The sequence below is a fragment of the Equus przewalskii genome, chromosome 27 (genome assembly GCF_037783145.1).
Source record: "Equus przewalskii isolate Varuska chromosome 27, EquPr2, whole genome shotgun sequence".
NCBI lineage: Eukaryota > Metazoa > Chordata > Mammalia > Perissodactyla > Equidae > Equus > Equus przewalskii.
In genome coordinates this window covers 35,707,112-35,725,281 of record NC_091857.1, presented here as the reverse complement: position 1 = coordinate 35,725,281, position 18,170 = coordinate 35,707,112, and the positions used below count along the sequence as shown (strand labels likewise).

The following is an 18,170-nucleotide window of genomic DNA, read 5'->3' as shown; positions in this document are numbered from 1 at the left end:
GTTTGCAGGGAAAGAGGTGTGGTGGGAGAGAACCCAGATAGCTTCTCCAAAATGCAGGTTGCGGTAAATAATCCTAACAGTAGCAAACGACAGTGTGAGGAGTTCATGGGGTGTGGGGAAGACTGGAGAACATGCCTTCCCCCTGAATCCCTGCAGGTGCACAGAACTGCAGGTAAGTGGCAGAACGCCCTCAACAGTGGGGGCGTCCCCTTTGGAGTTCTGAAATGCACCTGCTGAGTACACCTAGGTGACACGCTCCAAACACAGATGCATCTCCTTCCCCCTCCTGTTTTCCTGGATGAGTCATGCTTCGCTGTGAACTTCTAAGTCTTTGGCACCCCAGGATATAAGGCTCTATTCCTATCATAAGAAGAAAATGTATTACCATCACCAGTCGGCAGTTAATACTCTCCAAATGAGACAGTCACGGCTGAGAACGGATCTCTCATTCTCTCCCGAAAAGCTCCTCGCAGAAGGCACCTTGGTTCAGCTCTAACTCTTAAGGGACAAAGAAGAGACAACTGGTGGGCGGTCATCTCTGACAGTCGTAACTTCCAGGATTAATGCAAAGGGAGAGATGAAAGCAGACACTTTAATCACGCATCTTAACTCCGTTTTATTACAACATCAAGGAAAATACTTAGTTGCAGGAGGAATGATACTAGAGGTAAACATAGAGATTAAGCCACTCACAATTGCATTGTCTACACTTTCCTATCAGGCTATAAATATCATGGGCCTCTGTACATGCATTGTGGGACTGCTGTGCATGTGTGTATGGTGTGCAGATGATTTCTTTCTAGGGTGTTATTCTTTTAATTCCTTGACAAACGATGGTGGAATTCGATGTCTTCTGGCAGACTAGGAAGGGGCTATCCCACTAGGACTGGGATCCAGCCTTTTTCTTCTGGAATTTTCTGAACTGAGATTGAATGGCCACCGCTGCACGTTCTGTCTCTGGCGCATCCATGTCGATGTCAAATTCTTCTTGAACTTTCTTCTGCCCATCTGTAGCAAGAAAAACATAAGGCAATCACTGATCTGAGATCATGAAGGCAGACAGCTGCCGGTCCACCAGGCAGCACACTCTCCACCCCCGGCACAAGACCTAGTTTGCAAGGGAAAGTCCAGGGGAGCGTGTCCTGATGCTCATCAGAGCTCAGAATGTGCTGTTCTCTGGCTGCCCCAACTCGACACCTGCGAGAGTCGGCGAAACTCAAGGACACAGTTTCAACATCTCAGATAGTTTCTGTACACGATTTTCTGTTTCTCAAGGCCATATTTCACATATAGTGTTAATAATTTTAGCTGTGCTGTTACTGTCTCCTGAAAGCAACAATTTAAACAGTGTGGATACAATTTAAATAGTGCTACAGATACAGGCCAAACAGGAGCTGATATTCACAACACCTCTGAGTTAAAGTCTTTGCATTTCTGTGGGTACTTCTATTGCCAATGAGATTTGCTTATTGAATTAGGGCTTTTGTTTTTATCATTGTCAGAAATGGATGACAGCATTTGACCTTCACAGTGAGGCTGAACTTTCACAAGTCTTACATTTTGTTCCAATGAGGTAGGCTTAGCAATTTGTTTGCTAAACCAGGAGGATTTAACTAATTCACACTGTAATGATCATTGAAACAGGATATAAGCCAAAGCAAGTGAAAACATGTGCCCGTTGTCCTTTTGGGCTGTGTACCTTACTGAGTACTGGCCAGCTTCTAGCCAAATACTCAAAATGAATACATGAACAAAATCCTCTAGTCTTAGAAAGGAAGAATCTTCAGAACTCAGTCCCTTGAAAGCTCATCATCAGAATCACCAAAAGCATCTTTTTTAAAACACAGACACAGAGCCCCACTCCAGACTCAGGGATGCTCTTTGCACAGCTGCAGTGGGAGGGGCTCCTGCGAGCAAGGCCAAATTAGATAAATCAGTGTCCCCAGGGTAGGGTCAGGCTGGCCTGCTTTTTTAAAAGGCTCTCAGGTGATTCAAAGATGCAGCCGGAACTGAGATAAAGCTACTTTGTCTACAGATGAAGTGACAAATAAGGCCCTGGAGTTAGCTCAAGGCAGGGGACAGGACCCTCCTCTTGCACCTGGACCCGTAGCCTCCCTGCCACCTGGACTTGCACCTGGAGCCTGGCAGTGTGAGGAGCACAGCCCGTTGGGGACGGGAGAACCAGGGGATTTGAGGCAGGAGAGAAGGCCCCAGCCAGGGAGCAGGGACAAAGCTGTTCCTGACTTCGTCACCAGGCAGCCTGGATTCATCCTTTAACCAAAATGTGGTCCATTCATTCACTTCCTCTCTCAGTGACTTTGGATAACAATGTTCAGGCAGACCCCTAATAAAGAGGGTGAGGACACTAGGATTGCTTATAAGGGAGGTAGGCCTGTTCTCTCCTGCTTGCTGTGTCCTCTCTCTCTCTCTCAGATAGATGATGATGACAGATAGATGATTGATTGATAGATAGATAGATCGATAGATAGATAGATAGATAGACAGGTAGGTAGGTAGGTAGATAGATAGATAAGTAGATAGATGGATAGACAGATAGATAGACGGGTAGATAGATAGATAGAAAGATAGACAGACAGATAGATAGATAGATAGATAGATAGATAGATAGATAGATAGATAGATAGATAGATAGATAGAAAGATAGACAGACAGACAGACAGATAGATAGATAGGTAGATAGATAGATAGATGATAATAAGAATATATATACGTATGAATTGGCCCTCATTTCAGACACATCTGGTTGGGTGACATTTCCTTTGCTCGTCCTTGAGCAGGCTCATGTCAATTTTCCTAGAGACTAAACAGTTTCCCCCCAGAGCCCTCCAGTCACACCTCCATCCAGGAGAGGACACTGGCTTTGCAAGCCTTGCTCACTGATCAGTGCGTGACCTAAATCAGTAGAACTGTTTCCCTCTATCCCAGATTTGCTGCAGATGCCCGTAAAAGCAGTGATTTTGAGCGCACCAATGTCCAGGGACTATGGGGCGGGGGGCGCGGTGCAGGCATCTTTTTAACCCATGGGAGCCTAGGTGATCTGGAGAACAAGTGGGATTGTCTCTTACTGCCTCAGGCTCCATTCACATCTTAATCTACACTGCAGGAGCCCTTTCTTCAGGGAATCTGCTAAGGGACAAGACCACTGGGCGGGGGAGTTTCCTGAAGCCCAAGTCAATACTTTAAAAAATGTTTCATTGCTGTGCTCACATGAGCCTGGAACTGGAGAGAAGTATCTAGCAAACCTGAAATTCAAATGGCTCCAGCTCCTGTGCTCACAGCAACAAGCCCGTTCATACAGGTAACATCTGCAGATAAGCAGCAGCTTCAACACTGGGAATTGTCAGAAGATGATTGAGTCCCAAATCCTTCCCCTCCCAAAGGAATCCTTGCATCCACTGCATCCCAGCTACAAAGGGGAAAAAGGAACTCGGATTTAAAAGGAGGTGGGAAATTTCTTTTTTAGATTTAAAACGTTGCTGCGATCTGAAGCTTTTGAAAGGTATGATTCATCTTCTCCCTTTTCTAATAATGGAAGAAAACAGCAATATTATTTTTGACAAATGATAAATGAAGGTGCAGAAAATTATGTATATTTAGGGAATATGTAACGAGGCCATGAGGACTGGTCATAAACATGAATTTCACAATTATACCTTAAACTAATATCTTCAGCCAAAAATGATTTATAGATTCCTCTCTCATTTGAAAAATAGTACAGTCTTTAAGCAAAAACCACTAATATTCCAGGAGTTGTTACTTTCTGTTTACTTTGTAGAGTCAAGCATTTCTTGGAGGAGGTCTGTCATTGTCACTCCTTCCACTGAGAGGGGCAGAATGTGTAAGGCAGAGGACAGGGACTGGGATGGTGGCAGAGAAGGGACCACTAGTTAAGCCGGGTGGCACAGGGTTCAGTTCCAATGATGTAAAGGCCTGGACATGGCTCCATGTGGTCCTACGACCTAGAAAGCACACCCTGAACACCCCAGACTCAGCAGGAGTGAAGGGATGATGGAGGAGGGCATTGGAGGGACCACAGCCGGGTACCCAGCCCCCAGAGCCACTCTGCAGAGCCTCAGGCCCTGCAGAAATCCAAGTCCTCGAGTGCCTGCCAAGGCTCCCCTCCTGTGATGCAGGGGATGGTGACAACAGCCAGAAGCAGGGTGGCCATGCAAAAGCATCCCTTCCCAGTCACTCCAGGGCAGAGGCAGGGTGCTCACAGCACCAGGGGCCCTTTCTGCTGCTGAAACACAGAGAGAGGACCTTGGCCACATCTGCGGGGGGCAGGAAGGGCCCTGGGAGAGTGTGCTGCCTACAGTATGCACCTCGTCCCCTCACCCCGCATTCTGGTTCTTCATGGGCCATCACTACCTCACTCTCCTTCCTTCTCTCCTCCCTGGTCTGTGGTCTGTCCCCCGACTCCAGTGTGAGCTCCATGAGAGCGGGGACTTCACCTGTCTTGTGCCAGCAGCTCACACGGGGCCTGACACGCAGCGGGTGTTCAGTTAGTAACTGTTGATTGCAAGTGAGTCCGTTAATTAATAGGATCGGCAGCTGTCCAGTGCATGCCTTTGTCTGGAGGACTAAACCAAGTCAGGCACCCTCAGTGGTAACCACTTCCTATCCATGTGGGCAGGATTCCTCACTCCCATTTCCACCACCAGGCCTCTAAAGGTGGAGGCTGGGAGGTGCCAATGCTAAGCCTCTGCGGGGCCGGCTGAGGGGCACCATCCACTGACGACACGGTGAAGAAGATGGGAGGTTTCTCTCCTAGATGGAGAACGCAGCCACACAGGAACCACATAAGGAAGTGCTGTTTCATGGGGGAGGGACTCAGGAAACAGTCAGGGTTTCCAGGGTGCACACATTCAGATACGCAGCCCTCACGGGAGAAGGGAATTGGTGAGGCACAGGTGTGACCCAGATGGGCCCTGGGTGAACACACAGGCAGCCCCGTCCAAGCGGCCGGGCACCAGCTCCCAAGAAACCCCCACTGATGGTGGGTTCTCATGCCAGGGAGCTCTGGGGGGGCTTTAAGCCCCTCCTCACCAGCCTAGAACAGTGCCTGCTACCAGCACCTGGCCAGAGAATAAACACAGGCGGGCCTCTCATCAGGCTGACAGGCCCCTCCAGCCTCCTCGGGGATGGGGCTGGCTCCCTCCAATCCTCAGACCCTCCCACCGCAGATGAGGCAGCCAGCAGAGGCAAGGGGTGTCCGATTTGCAGGTGTCTCCAGCTGCTCTGTGACTTGGGAAGGTTCATGGCTTCTCTGAGTCTCATTTGCTCATCTAGAAAATGGAGAAGTAAAACCATTGTTTAAAAGCCTGCTCCCCCTAGGTCCAGTGTTATGTGCAGATCAAGGCCATGTTGTAAAGTCAACCACAGGCCCAAGGGTGTTGAGCAGAGCATCTGGAGCTGCACAGTGAGTGGAGGGGTCGTGGGCAGTCACAGGGTCCCCAGGCTCAGGGCCCTGAGTCTGCTCAGTGGTGAAACTCACAGATGCCTGGGCCCTAATAGGGAGGGGAAGGGAATGCTTTCCAGCCATCCAGGCTTTGGGCCCTCCCCAGCCTCTTGCGCGGCAGGTGCCATTTGTTGGGCTGTGAGAGGATGGCCCCTTTTCAGCAGCACAAGGTGTAGAGATGATGTCTGAAGACCAGGCAGCCCATGACCCAAAGGTCCTGTGACTGTAAACCTGGGACAGTGCAGAAGGGGGTGGACCCAGTCCCCATAGCCAGGAGGCACTGAAGGTACCAGGCCCTCTGCACAGCTCCTCTGTCAGGAGGAACGGAAGATCTAAAGGAGCAGTGCAGGGGGACCGCGTGCCATCTTATTTCCAGATTGCCATGCAGCCATTGCCTTCATCCTTCTACTTGTTGCTTCGTAGAGATGTCTGCAGGCTTACATCTGGGCTGAATGGGCTCAACCTGACATTTTTATTCACTGTCTGAAGTGAGCAAATGCATTGGCCACCCAGTTCCGGAAGACGCTTTTCGTCAGTCTGAGCAAGCAGTATCTCACCAGAACACTTTGTAAACTGCCCAGTACTGCACCGTCGTTATTCTGTGTATCTGTCCAGGGTTCTGGAATTTTATGTTTTCTGTGTGTCCCTCTGTGTAGAAATTCCCAAGTTGACCAGGAGAATGGTCAAGAGGTTATTCACAGTAATCACTGGTTTAATGGAAAAAGATGGCGACTGCCAGCTCCCCTGTTGACTGAGAGGAACCATGACTTTCTGACTGTAGGTGTGAGGAGAGGGATCCCCCACAAGCCCTTCTGACTTCTCCCACACTCCGCCAGGTCTGTTACCTGGAAAACCTCATCTCAAAGATGCAGAGCAGTCAGAGGAAGTGAGGATCAAAGTCTATCAGGCTGGCAGTTGACGTTATCTGTTCAATTATCTATCCACCTATCCACTATCCTCCTATCTACGTATCCATCTGTCTTCTCTCCCCACTCCTCTCTCTCTCTCAGAACAAAGAGCACAGCTGCAAAATGACCCCAAGGAATTAGGCTTTTCTCCCTTGGCAGAAACTTTACCAAACACCCAAGACATGACACAGAGGGCTGCCAAGGGCCCAAGCATAATGGAGAAATGCTGCATCCCCGGGCTCAGGCTGGCTCATGACTCAGTACTGCCATGGTCTCCCCACTAGGAAGGAACCCAGTCTGATTCAGATTTATACTTCACACTAGTGTAGATATTTCTTTGCTATTTCCCTGAAATATTGCCGTTTCCTTGCAGAGACTGAGACAGGAAGTGGCCCTGCTATTTTGCATTTTATTATGTCATAAGAGAAACATTCAGGTGGCCCTTTTAAAGATGGCATTGTAACAAGAGCCGTTCTTTATGGAGCACTACATAGACCTCCCTCATAGACGTTAAGTGGACTTTCTTTTACAGATCATTTGATGGTAAAGGTAAAATAGAGAATCATAAATATAAAAGGAAGAAACTACTTCCAGTTGAAGACAATTGCAAATGAATGTGACAAGTCTCTGATATGGTCATGAAAACCCATCAAATGGGAAAAGGCTTTGGCATACTAAAATCCCATCTGCGTTTATCTATTCTCATAAACACGCAGTCTAGTGGTTGTCAAATCATCCTACAGCCCATCAACAGATTCTATTGAGCACTTGCATTAGTCGTCTCGGGCTGCCACGGCAAAGTACCACAGGCTGGGTGCCTTAAACTACAGAAGTTTGTCTTCTCACCGTTCTGGAGGCTGGAAGTCTGAGATGAAGATGTCAGCAGGTGTGGTTTCTCCTGAGGCCTCCCTTCTTGACTCACAGGTGGCTGCTTTCCCCCTGTATCCTCTCTGTGTCTCCCTTGTTACAAGGACATCAGTCAGCCCACTCTAACGACTTCATTTTAACCCAATCACCTCTTTAAAGGCCCTATCTCCAAATAGAGTCACATTATAAGGGACTGGGGGGGTCAGGGTTTCAGCATTTGAATTTGGGGAGGGACCCTATTCGGCCCATAACAGCACCTAATTTAACTCTGGGGCTCTCTAGGTTTTTTTTTTTTTTTTTTTTTTTTAGAAAAGCGTTCCCGGAAACATAGTTTCTGGCTTCTCTTTTTTTTTTTTTTTTAAAGATTTTATTTTTTCCTTTTTCTCCCCAAAGCCCCCCAGTACATAGTTGTGTATTCTTCGTTGTGGGTTCTTCTAGTTGTGGCATGTGGGATGCTGCCTCAGCGTGGTCTGATGAGCAGGGCCATGTCCGCGCCCAGGATTCGAACTAACGAAACACTGGGCCGCCTGCAGCGGAGCGCGCGAACGTAACCACTCGGCCACGGGGCCAGCCCCATGGGGCTCTCTAGGTTTTAAAGTAGCTTTGTAGTCTGTGCTGGTTTGACTTCTGCCACTGCTTATGAGAGCTACAGGAAGCACTCATTGTCCCCATTATACACAGGCACAGAGACGATCTACCTCGTCCAAGATCACCTGGTGAGTCCTAGCCAACCAACGGCGGATGCAGAATCCAGGTCTTGCTCCAAGTCCTGTTTTTATTCTGCAGCGCTGCATTACTTTCAGCTCCTTAGACTCAGACCAAGATGACAGCCTTCATATGGACCAGTCAGTGCTGCTAAAAAACCTTAAATGGCCCGAGTCTGAATATATGACACAGCCAACCAGTGTGCAAAATCTGCTTGTTTACCAGCCCGTCCAGGAGAATGTATACCAAATTCTGGAAATGGTCTGGAGTGCCCAGCACGGCCCCATCACTGTTCTACGGGCTAGGAGAGAGCAGAGTGCAAGCCCACGCCTCTGTTCTCCTGGGGAAAACAGAAAATAAGAAGGTAAATGCACAATAAGTAATGGAATTTCAGAAATTCCAAAAGCAGAATGCTGAGCAGGAGAGCATGCATGCATGCATTAAGGAGTCAGGTTAGGCCTCCAGGAAGGACACAGGTGGGGAGATGAGGCCAGGACCACCTGCACAGAGGAGGGGCAGCAGGCATTCTTGGTTGACAAGAAACAACGCTTTTTGAAAAATTATTCTTCATCTGTGCATTCACAATCTAAGAGGCAGACATCAAATAATTAGCATAATGCTCTAGAAATTAAAAGACATGTAGTCAGTCAGGGCATAAGAGAGCTATTCGTGGATTCTGAACAGCCCGAGAAATGATGAAGTTTGAAACCTAGCATCACTCCAAAACAACCCCCACGCTTGATCAAAGGAACTTTTAAATATATTTGTTTCTGAGTTTCTGATGACGTAAAGTCATTGCCTAGAGATACTGGCAATAACTCATGAACAGAGGAGCACGCTTGCGCACGCATGCACACACATACACATACAGGTAAAGGCTTTTGTTTATGTATTTAAGACTCTCCATATTTTAAGATTTATTTTATAGAAACAAATTACCTCCTAAGGCCTAATCCTGTGGATCAGAAATTTGCGCGTAAGCGGTAAATTGGGATATAATTGTCCTGAGTAGGAGTTTGCCTTGATTTGGAGGCACAGCGCAGATCATACTACAAAAGGACCTAAATTTTAGCACGCCATAAGAAATAACAGTCATTTAACTTAAGTATGCCTTGCAAATGGGGTATTATGATGCCAAGGTCCTCAGAATGTCCTACCTTCTTTCAAAGTACCCTATTAACTTGGAAAGAATTAACATCTGTCAGTTGTATTGCCCTTGATACTGAATTGACACAGAGCCCTTGGCTCCAGGAGCCTCTCAGCTGGCTATCCGCCCTTTCCCGCACCAGGCCACCCCCTGGCCAAGGAGACCCAGCATGGCCTCCTTCATAAGGATCTAAACCCAGGCCCTCGAGGCAAGGAAAGCGAAGACAAGTAAGAAAGCAAATGAGAATTGGAAATTTTATCTCTTAAGCCTCAAATGGGATCAAAATCTACCCAGAGAAGAATGCATCTAATGTTAGGGAAAGGTCAATTCCTCCCAAGAAAAAAATATAGTAAAAATGAATTTGTATATCTAGTTCATAAAAATGCTGGCACAGAGCATCCATTTCATAAAATGCCAATAAAAAGCAAAGACAACTTAAAAAGCTGGAAATGAAGCATGAAGAGATGACAAGATCCTTCAGCCAGTGGTTCCTGAGTCAAAACAGCCCCCCTGTTGCCCGGCGGGAGCACGGGATTCAGCAAGCCTTGCTCCTGCCCGCTGGCTCGGGGTTTATTGAACGGGGCTGCTGGTGCGGAGAATTGCAATTTTCCAGGTCTTTGCTAAGCAGCGGAGATTAACGAGCAGGGTCAGGGATTAACAGCACCAGGCAAGGGGCTTTCTGCATCTATTGTCTTCTCACAGCAAATGAAAACACAATTCCCATTTCTCCTAACTTTCCATTTACCACGTTAGCATCTGCTTTGGTACGAACAGCTTTTTCCAAGAGAGAGACATTCTCTTTTGTCCTGAAATGGAGGCATTCTGAAGCCCGCAGTCTCCTCGATTCAGATCGGGCTGTGGTCAGTGCCAAGCCTGGCTTGGTCAGCTGAAAATGAGAGCTTACTCCAGCTCCTCGGGGTCCTCTGTTTCCTGTTATCCCATTTCTCTGGTCCCTACCTATATGCACTTTACTTGTATAAAATGACTACCCAGCTGGGGCATTTAGATAATAAATGATTATCCCACAAATGTGGGGATTGATGGAAAAGAATGAGCACAGATGAGATCAAATTTCCCCCCAAAATTTATTAAGCCTAGGAAGAGAACCAAAAAAGAAGATATAAATATCATTGAAAAAAATAATTTTTCTATTGGAGGCCAAATTGGTCCCTGGTTGTATGAGCCTGCTAGGGCTGCCTTAACAAAACAGCATAGGGTGCGGGCCTTAAACAACAGACATTTATTTCCTCACTGTCCTGGAGGTTTTACAGCCAAGAGCAAGACGTCAGCAGGGTTGGTTCCTCCGAGGCCTCTCTCCCTAGCGTGTCGACAGCCGTCATCTCCCTGTGTCCTCACACAGTCATCCCTCTGTGTGTGCCTGTGTCCTGATCTCTTCTTACAAGGACATCAGTCATCTTGGCTTAGGGCCCACCCTAAAGACCTCCTTTTACCTTAATTACCTCTTTAAAGGCCCTATCTTCACATACATTCTGAAGGACTAGGGGTTAGGGTTTCAATATATGAATTTAAGGGGGGTACACAATTCAATCCATGACACTTGTCAAAATGCCTACATCTTCTAGGAAAAAAAAAAAGAAAGACAGGCAGATGAGGTATGATCAGAATCAGCTTCAAAAGGAAGGCTCAAATTCAAGCTATGGCTGATTGAGTGTGGTCAGATTTGCTTTTCTGAGGTTCAAATCCTCCCGTGTTTGAAATGGGGATGATAAGGAATCAAGGCTTGGTTCTCTCTCAAGATGCTTAGAGAGACCAGCAGAGAACATGCACCGGCCGGCTTTGTAATGTGTAAAGAGCAATTACAAATCAAGGATTAATATCTGAGCTCATGATGCACAGACTGACTCACCCAAGACCCTCTCCTTCCAGCTCCTTCCTCCACCACCGATGCTGAGAAGCTGGACAAACCCATTCCCAGATGTCCTGGGAGCGGAATTCAGTGGCAGCCCAGGCTGAGGGTCAGCCAGGAGGGGGCACTGTGGCAGGATCTGAGAAGGCAGAAGGGAGTGCCAAGGCTGGCAAGCACACACAGGAAGATCCACCTCTGCCAAGCACGGAGGCAGAGGCATTGGGTCTCTGGGGCAGCCACAGGGACAGCCGCTGTGCCATGTGCCAGGAGGCAGTAGCAGCCGCGGAGCTTCTGCTGGAAAGACCTGCCGTGTGGTTGAGCGCTTCTCATGCGCTCTTCCTGGCCCTGCACGGTCCAGGCTGGGTTCTCTGCCTCCCAGAAATTCTGTAAGGCACAGACACCCTGTAATAAATCCCTTTCTACTGAACCTAGCAAGAGTGGATTCTGTTGTCTGGGCCACCACGTCCCACAGGCACGCCTAATTTACAGGGGGCTGGAGGAAGAGAGGGATGTCACATAAGGAAAGGGATGTCCCCATGAGTTTAGGGATCAGACAGCAGGCTTTCATTTTATTTGCATAGAAAATTCTTTAGTTCTTGCTGGAGAATAAGTTGAAGGAAAGTAGATAAATAAGAACCCTATCAGAAGCGAGAATCACATCCCAAATGTTTCTTTCTTCTTCTGAGCACATGGAAAGAATGAAAATTCCATGGCTTTATCCCTACCCCACCCCACCCTTAACTATACACTTTTTCTTCTGCTATATATATGGCTGTTAAATGTCTGACATGGATGGTCATTTTTCATAGCGCTTAATGCTTTAAAAATCTCCATTTTTTCACAGAAATGATTCCTGCATATTTGGTAACCTTCGCCAGCCATCATATGATCTTTTTCTTCTCGTGGCGCATCAGCTTCTCCCTCCACACCCTTCTCCTTCCAACGTTTGAAAGTATGTAGCTTTCCAAGGGCTTGAAAATATAGGAAACAAACATAAGCAACACACAGCTCCTCCTTGGCGGGAGTTTTCCCTAATCAAGTTTTAGCCAACTCCCTTCATTCTGCTCCAGGTCCATTTTTTTCTTCCTTTCAGAATTTGCAATAATTTGAGTTTTTTCCTTTCTTTTATGTTACTCGGTTTTACTATTTCAGAAGGGTGGAAACTTCTTGAACTCCCTTTCGCATCTAGCTTCTAAACTTCAAACTAACAATTTTAAAGGATTAAACTCTGAAATTTTCACCACCATAGAGAATTTTGTAAAATTGCCCAGTTTTAAATAGAAAGAAAAGTCCAATGCAATCATAATTACAGGACATCTTCAAGGAACCTCCAAGGAGGAGATTCGCCTAATTAATATAGAAAACCTGACTTGCACTCATTGAGTTTCTAGCTCCCCACCCCCATCATTCTAGACAGTCTGACTTTAAAGGGGAAAAGTAACAGCTCAGGCAAATGGAAGGTGTCCCAAGACTCAGTGCAGAAGGAGGAGAAAGACCAAAGGGCAGACAAGCCCTGGGCTCTATGGGGTGAATAATCAAGCTTCGAGAACGACTTGGAAGGCAAACAGCAGCGTGGATTGCAAAATCATTACATGCACGCCAGGAAGAGACCAGAGCTCTTTGCAGACTTTGGGGCTGCAGGCTTCTCCTCCTTCCCTGCTCTCTGTGGTGCTGCCTGATTAAAGATGCCTCTCTCCAGCCGTGTGCCAGCGTCCAGCTTCAGCTGGGCAGATGTTTCTGCATTCTTCCTGGAGCCCCGCCAGCAGCTAAGCCGAGGGGCTGTGTTATCTCACCGGGCACATTCCCACTCTGGCTTTTCAGCCCTGTGCCTTTAATCCAGACGGACAGGCATTTTCATTTGTGGATTTTCAAGGATTACAAGCTTTCTTAGATGCACAAGACTATTGGGCAGATGCGTCTGCTGTGTATACAGAATTTGACTTTCGGCGTAAATCTTTGAGTGATGCCTTGAAAGGGGGTCTGTGAAGCAAAGCCAGAGCCAGATCCCACTGCAGCTGGGCTGACTAATGCCCGTTACTGCTCAAAATCTCAAACTCGAGGCTGCCACCAACCTCGATTCCCCATCTAGCCCTGCATCATGTGCTTCTCTGCGTTCTCACACTTTTTATGTGCAACAAGAAAAAGAGGGGCAGAAATAGACAAGACTACATTCATCCTTGACTTCCCATACTTTAAAATACCCTTCAAACGTTCCCAATATGAGCAAGCGTTGCGTGTCGGAATGTCCTAAGGATGGGGATGGGTTCTGCACAGAGCTACGTGCCGCTGTTCGCAAATGTGTACTTATGCATAAACAAAGATGTGCATTGGGTTCCAGGAACTGCCAGCCTGTGGATTTAAACTTCACGCACTCTGCTTTCCTGATCCCACAGCCTCAGTCTTCCATATCCTTCTGGTATGTTTGAGGCAAAGACACATGGCTTCCACTTGCTTTTTTTAAATGACACTATCTTAAGAGCTCATGGCCAAGGACTTGCTGGTTTGTTGGAAATAGCTTTTTAGAGGCAAGGCATTTGAAACTTTGGGTTTTATTATTCTACTCATCAGGAAGATGGTTTCACATATTTGTAAAAAGAGAATAAAATCAAATACCCAAGAAGGAATAAAGTTATGTGCTTTCTGGACTATGTAGCTGGGCCACATAGAAAGCCCCAGACCCAGAAGGACTAGCTAACATTAGAGTTCCAGTTTTAGTTTTAAGAATCATTTAATAATAATGTTAGGACAACTAATCCCAGCAAGAAATGGAACAAGAAGTGCTTTCTCAGGTAGTGGAAAGATCCTGATGCTCCAGCCGTCACTCCTACTGGTTCAGTGGGTGAATACCTGGGGAGAATCCAGATGTGGGCTGTGCTTGGTTCAATGAATCATAACTACTGTCTAACCAGGGCCTTTTATGTCACACTGTGACAAGACAGCAAGTCCCCTGCCCTTTGTGCAGGCCATCAAAGCACCCCTCTTCTGGAAGTTCTTACAGACCAAAAATAAAGCAGGGTGTATTTATGTCAAGAATTCCAAAAACAGAGAAATTTCCAGTGTCAAGCAACGTGACCCAAAATTATTCAGTTTTGAAATAGTTTTAAAAACACACACACACACACAGAATGTTTCAAAGAACCAGCGCTGAAATATCACCCCTTGGAGGATTTTAATTATCAACAGAGACAGTAGAAGAATTTCTGTGTAGATCAAAAAGTTAGACAGTGATAAAATATCCATTTTTGGTTGCTGTAACTCAAGAGAGCATTAATAGAGACTGATGTCAAGAAAGTGATGGGGAAACCAATTTAGATAGAATGTTACAAAAAAAAAATGTCTAACATCAGTCTATTAGAGAATGGAAGCGTTCCCCGGAGTGGTGGCGTCTGACCTTTCGCTAAAGCCATTTTAAGCTGAACTGAGGAAATATACACCAGAGGGTTATATTTTGCCCGCTGTGAATGACCAGGATGACCTAGGAGGCTAATTCCAGCCCAGATATGTAATTGGCAAGATTTTATGGTTTTGTTCAACTTTGAGATGTGTGAACCGAATACGGCTGAACATCTTATCTGCAGGTAGTGCACAATGCCTTCTGAGACGCTGTTCAAGCCTTCCACCCACTAATCTGGCCCATAATTTCAAAATTGTACTTCAACTCCTCTGTGCATTGCCATAATTTAAGGTGTTATGGGCTGGATTTATAGAAAATGCAAATGAGACATTTTCAAGAAATAACTGTAAGTCAAGATTCAATTGCCGTGGGGCTGGAGAGGGTACACATGGGCAAACTCACACACAATTCCAATCATGCATGGTACCAGCTGGCGTTTCCTAGGCCCACAAGTGAAATGGTCATAAAGTTTCAAAATAAGATTGGAGCACCTTCTGGCTGCAGAATTGCAGTAACAATTTAATTTCAGGGGTGAGGGAGAGCGGACAGCAGCCTCTTTATGCATGCAGGTGTGCCCATTTCAGCCTGGGAGGCCAACCACCCCTTTTGTGTTCCTGTGATGAGTAGGGTCTACACCTGTCCTTGCCTGGAGGGCAGCCACTGGCCGGGCAGCCTCATTGCAAAATTGAACGCATGCCATGGAAAAGTCCAGGAGGATAAGCCCTCTTTCCATGTTCAGCAGTCAGCTAGTTGGAAACACAATTTGTCCAGATACAAATTGGATGAATTTTCCCATTTTCACCCATTTTGTTGAAATTGTTATATTACTTGTTATCACATGCTCAAAGCTGGTGAAATCCTATTCAGATTCTGTCCATTGTACCTTCTTTCCCCTCTACTGCCTCCACCAAGAAATAGCGTCATATTTCTCCTTTGGACTCACAGGCAATATTCCCTTGATGTGGGCAGGAAATAAAATCAAAAGAAGTCAAATACTCTATAGTGTCCCAGGAAAGAGACAGCCACAGAATCACAAAGTGTCAAAATTAGACCAGAGCCTGAAGACGACATCGTCCCGCAATGAGGAATTGGGACCCAAAGAGATGGAACGATCCACGGTGGGTGAACCGCCAGCAAACAGCCAAACCACACAACCGCAGGAACAAGAACCTTTGGGGATGCACCCTCCCCTATCTTCATGAGCAAGTTGAGAATCAGACCTGGTTTTCTTGCCAGACTACGCAGCGGAGCAGACTCAGCGCTGCCACAATCAGAGGAAACAGCTAAAAGGTAAAGAACCCAAAATCCATCACTCAAGTGCCCAAGCACCTCAGAGGGGGCTGCATGGAGTCAGCAAACCCATGGATGAACACAGCAAAAGTTTGACACTAAACCTTTCTCTGTTTTCTTCTGAAAATCCTAGGAAACAATTATGGAGGGCAACCACCTGGGAGTTCAGAGCACTTATCGTGGCCAGAAAATGCATTATGATCTACAACCGGCATCTTCAAGGGCCATTTCTGACCACCCAGCCCATTTTTACAGCACACTATAAAAACGCATCCTTTATGGACTGGTGGGAAATTGAATTTTGCTGAGCACACATCAATTCAAACTGCCAAAAGGTTCATGTTTGCATTGAAAACTCCAACACCCCAAAATCTAAGAAAGGTTGGAGGCGAGAAGACCTATCCTCTCATTGTGATGAGCACCATTAGCAACTCTGTGCCGTGGAAAATGAGTTCTGCCATGTACAGAGGTCCAGCCCATTGCACTTGGGTCTGTGAGCTGATTGTGATGGAAGGGGTGTGAATTACTCCCCTCACTTCAGCCCCTAGCCATGAAAGCATCTCTCTGACATCTGAGCAGATTTTGCTTTCTAAATGAACGCAGGAGCACGGTTCAATTTTCAATTATCGTCAGGGTCTGGATGGAGGAACGGTAGAGAGAGAAGAATGTGCTTGAGAAATATTGAAGAAGCCACTTGCCAAGCACAAAAATAGCAGCTAGCTTCCATTTAGCATCATCATAAATTACTGGAAGGAGCATTCTCATAAACCTTGTGAAGGAGGCCATATCGCTGTCTCCCCATTTCTCCCTCCGCCCCTATCCCTCATCTGGGGCTATCAAATCAATGCACATTTCAGCTGATCAATGGTTGACTCGATTCCAGATCCCAACAGGACAAAGGAAAGTAGCACCCTGATCAGGACGACTGTGCTAAGGACCCAAAGGAATCCCAGAGGGTTGATTAGGAGCATCTGCTATTAGTTAGGTTTTTGGGAAGAAGTGGGTAGCCTTCAAGGAAAATATAATTTTTTAAATGTCTTATTAAACTAAATCTAGTAAGATGCACATAGCTTTCCCACTCATGACAAGTGGTAATTTCTGAAAAAAAAAAAAAAAAAAAAAGTAATAGTAAATACTCCACATTAATGCTGGAAAAAGTGAAGTTTATAAATAGTTACCTTTTAAATTCAATGATCCCACCATATTGGTTACTCTTCTTCCCCCTTGAACTTTCAAAGTATCGTTTCTATTGAAGGGGCTCAAATCCTCATTTCTTTGGGAAATACCTTCACCAAGTACCCAAAAGAACAATTGCCCTGGTTGCGTGGGGAAGGAGAGAGATGGAAATTTGGGGTCTGGTTTGTACTTAATTAAAAGAAAGAGATGATGGGTCCTGTCTCATAATTTTTTGAGCAGTTGACCTTGAAGCCACAAGTTTGAAGTTTCATTCAAGGTTCTGAAACTAAGCAATCCAAAAGGAACCTAAATGGAAGCAAATCTGTTCCTTGATGCCTCTCCAGGACAGTGAAGGCAAACAGTAGCATCTCCTATCTGAAACGCTAGCTGGGGAAAGCTCAGGGCTGCATCTGTCATCATCAACCGGGGGCAGGAAGCCGCTACTCCAGGCCTCTCCGGGAACACCTGGAGTCAAGGGCAGCCCCTTCTCCCCACCTGTCCTGGCCCAGGGCAGCTGGGTGAGTCATCCACAGATGCAGTGGGCCCTAGGAAGGCAGCTTTTCTGGAAAGCTGTGGCATGTGGGTGAGTGGCTTCCAGCCCCAGATCACTGGAGGGTGCCTGACCACGCTCCACCCTTGTTTGGTCCCTGAGGCCCCACATCTCAGGAGGCTGGGAGCCACTGTCCGTCCCTTCCTGCTCTGATAAGCCTGACTTCCTGGGGGGATCTGTGCCTGCTCTGTCCCCCATCCCCATTTCGCAGTTGGCCTGGGCTCCAACAGGGTTCCCTGAAGACCAGCTTAGGATGCATGCAGCTCAGCTCCACCCTCACCCCTTCGCCCTGCCTGGCTGCAGTCTAACTCAGTGCCTCCCATCCCATCTTTCACCACTTCCCTTTGCTCCTGAATGACACCTGAGGAGGACTGGAGGTGACCTCCAAGAACACCCATTAACCTTCACGGGGACAGCCTAATTGCTCTAAGAATGTCACATATATCATCTTTCAAAAATAGACCTGACAGTTTTCCTTCCTTTAAAAATATTAAGCCAACCGATGACACTGCACAGTTAAAATAAAAGGATGTAATTGATGGACTGTTTTCTTTCTTTTTTTTTCCTGAAACCAATCCAGAATTTGCATACAAAAATCATCCCTCGTTTGTCTTTGTCAGACTGCAATCACTTACAGTACAATGGGCTACATTTTTCAATTAGGGGGACTGAGAGGGGCTTAGGGTGACCTGGTCCAAAGGCCAGGAGAGAGAAGTACACAGCAAGATACAATGCAATTGTTCACCTCGGCTCCTCCAACTCCCTCCCCACCCTTTGCCCGCTCTTC

At 46.6% G+C, this 18,170-nt stretch overlaps 1 protein-coding gene across 1 annotated transcript in view; it reads right to left on the bottom strand.

Annotated features, from left to right (window-relative positions):
* Nucleotides 1-591: 591 nt before the first annotated feature.
* The window catches only part of PCP4 (Purkinje cell protein 4), a 54,298-nt gene continuing 36,719 nt past the window's right edge, over nucleotides 592-18,170 (bottom strand). Inside the window, exon 3 of the mRNA XM_008538151.2 lies at nucleotides 592-1,008. Within this exon, the coding sequence (XP_008536373.1) occupies nucleotides 881-1,008 (128 nt within the window). The 3' untranslated portion in view covers nucleotides 592-880. The remainder of the gene's footprint in view (nucleotides 1,009-18,170) is intronic.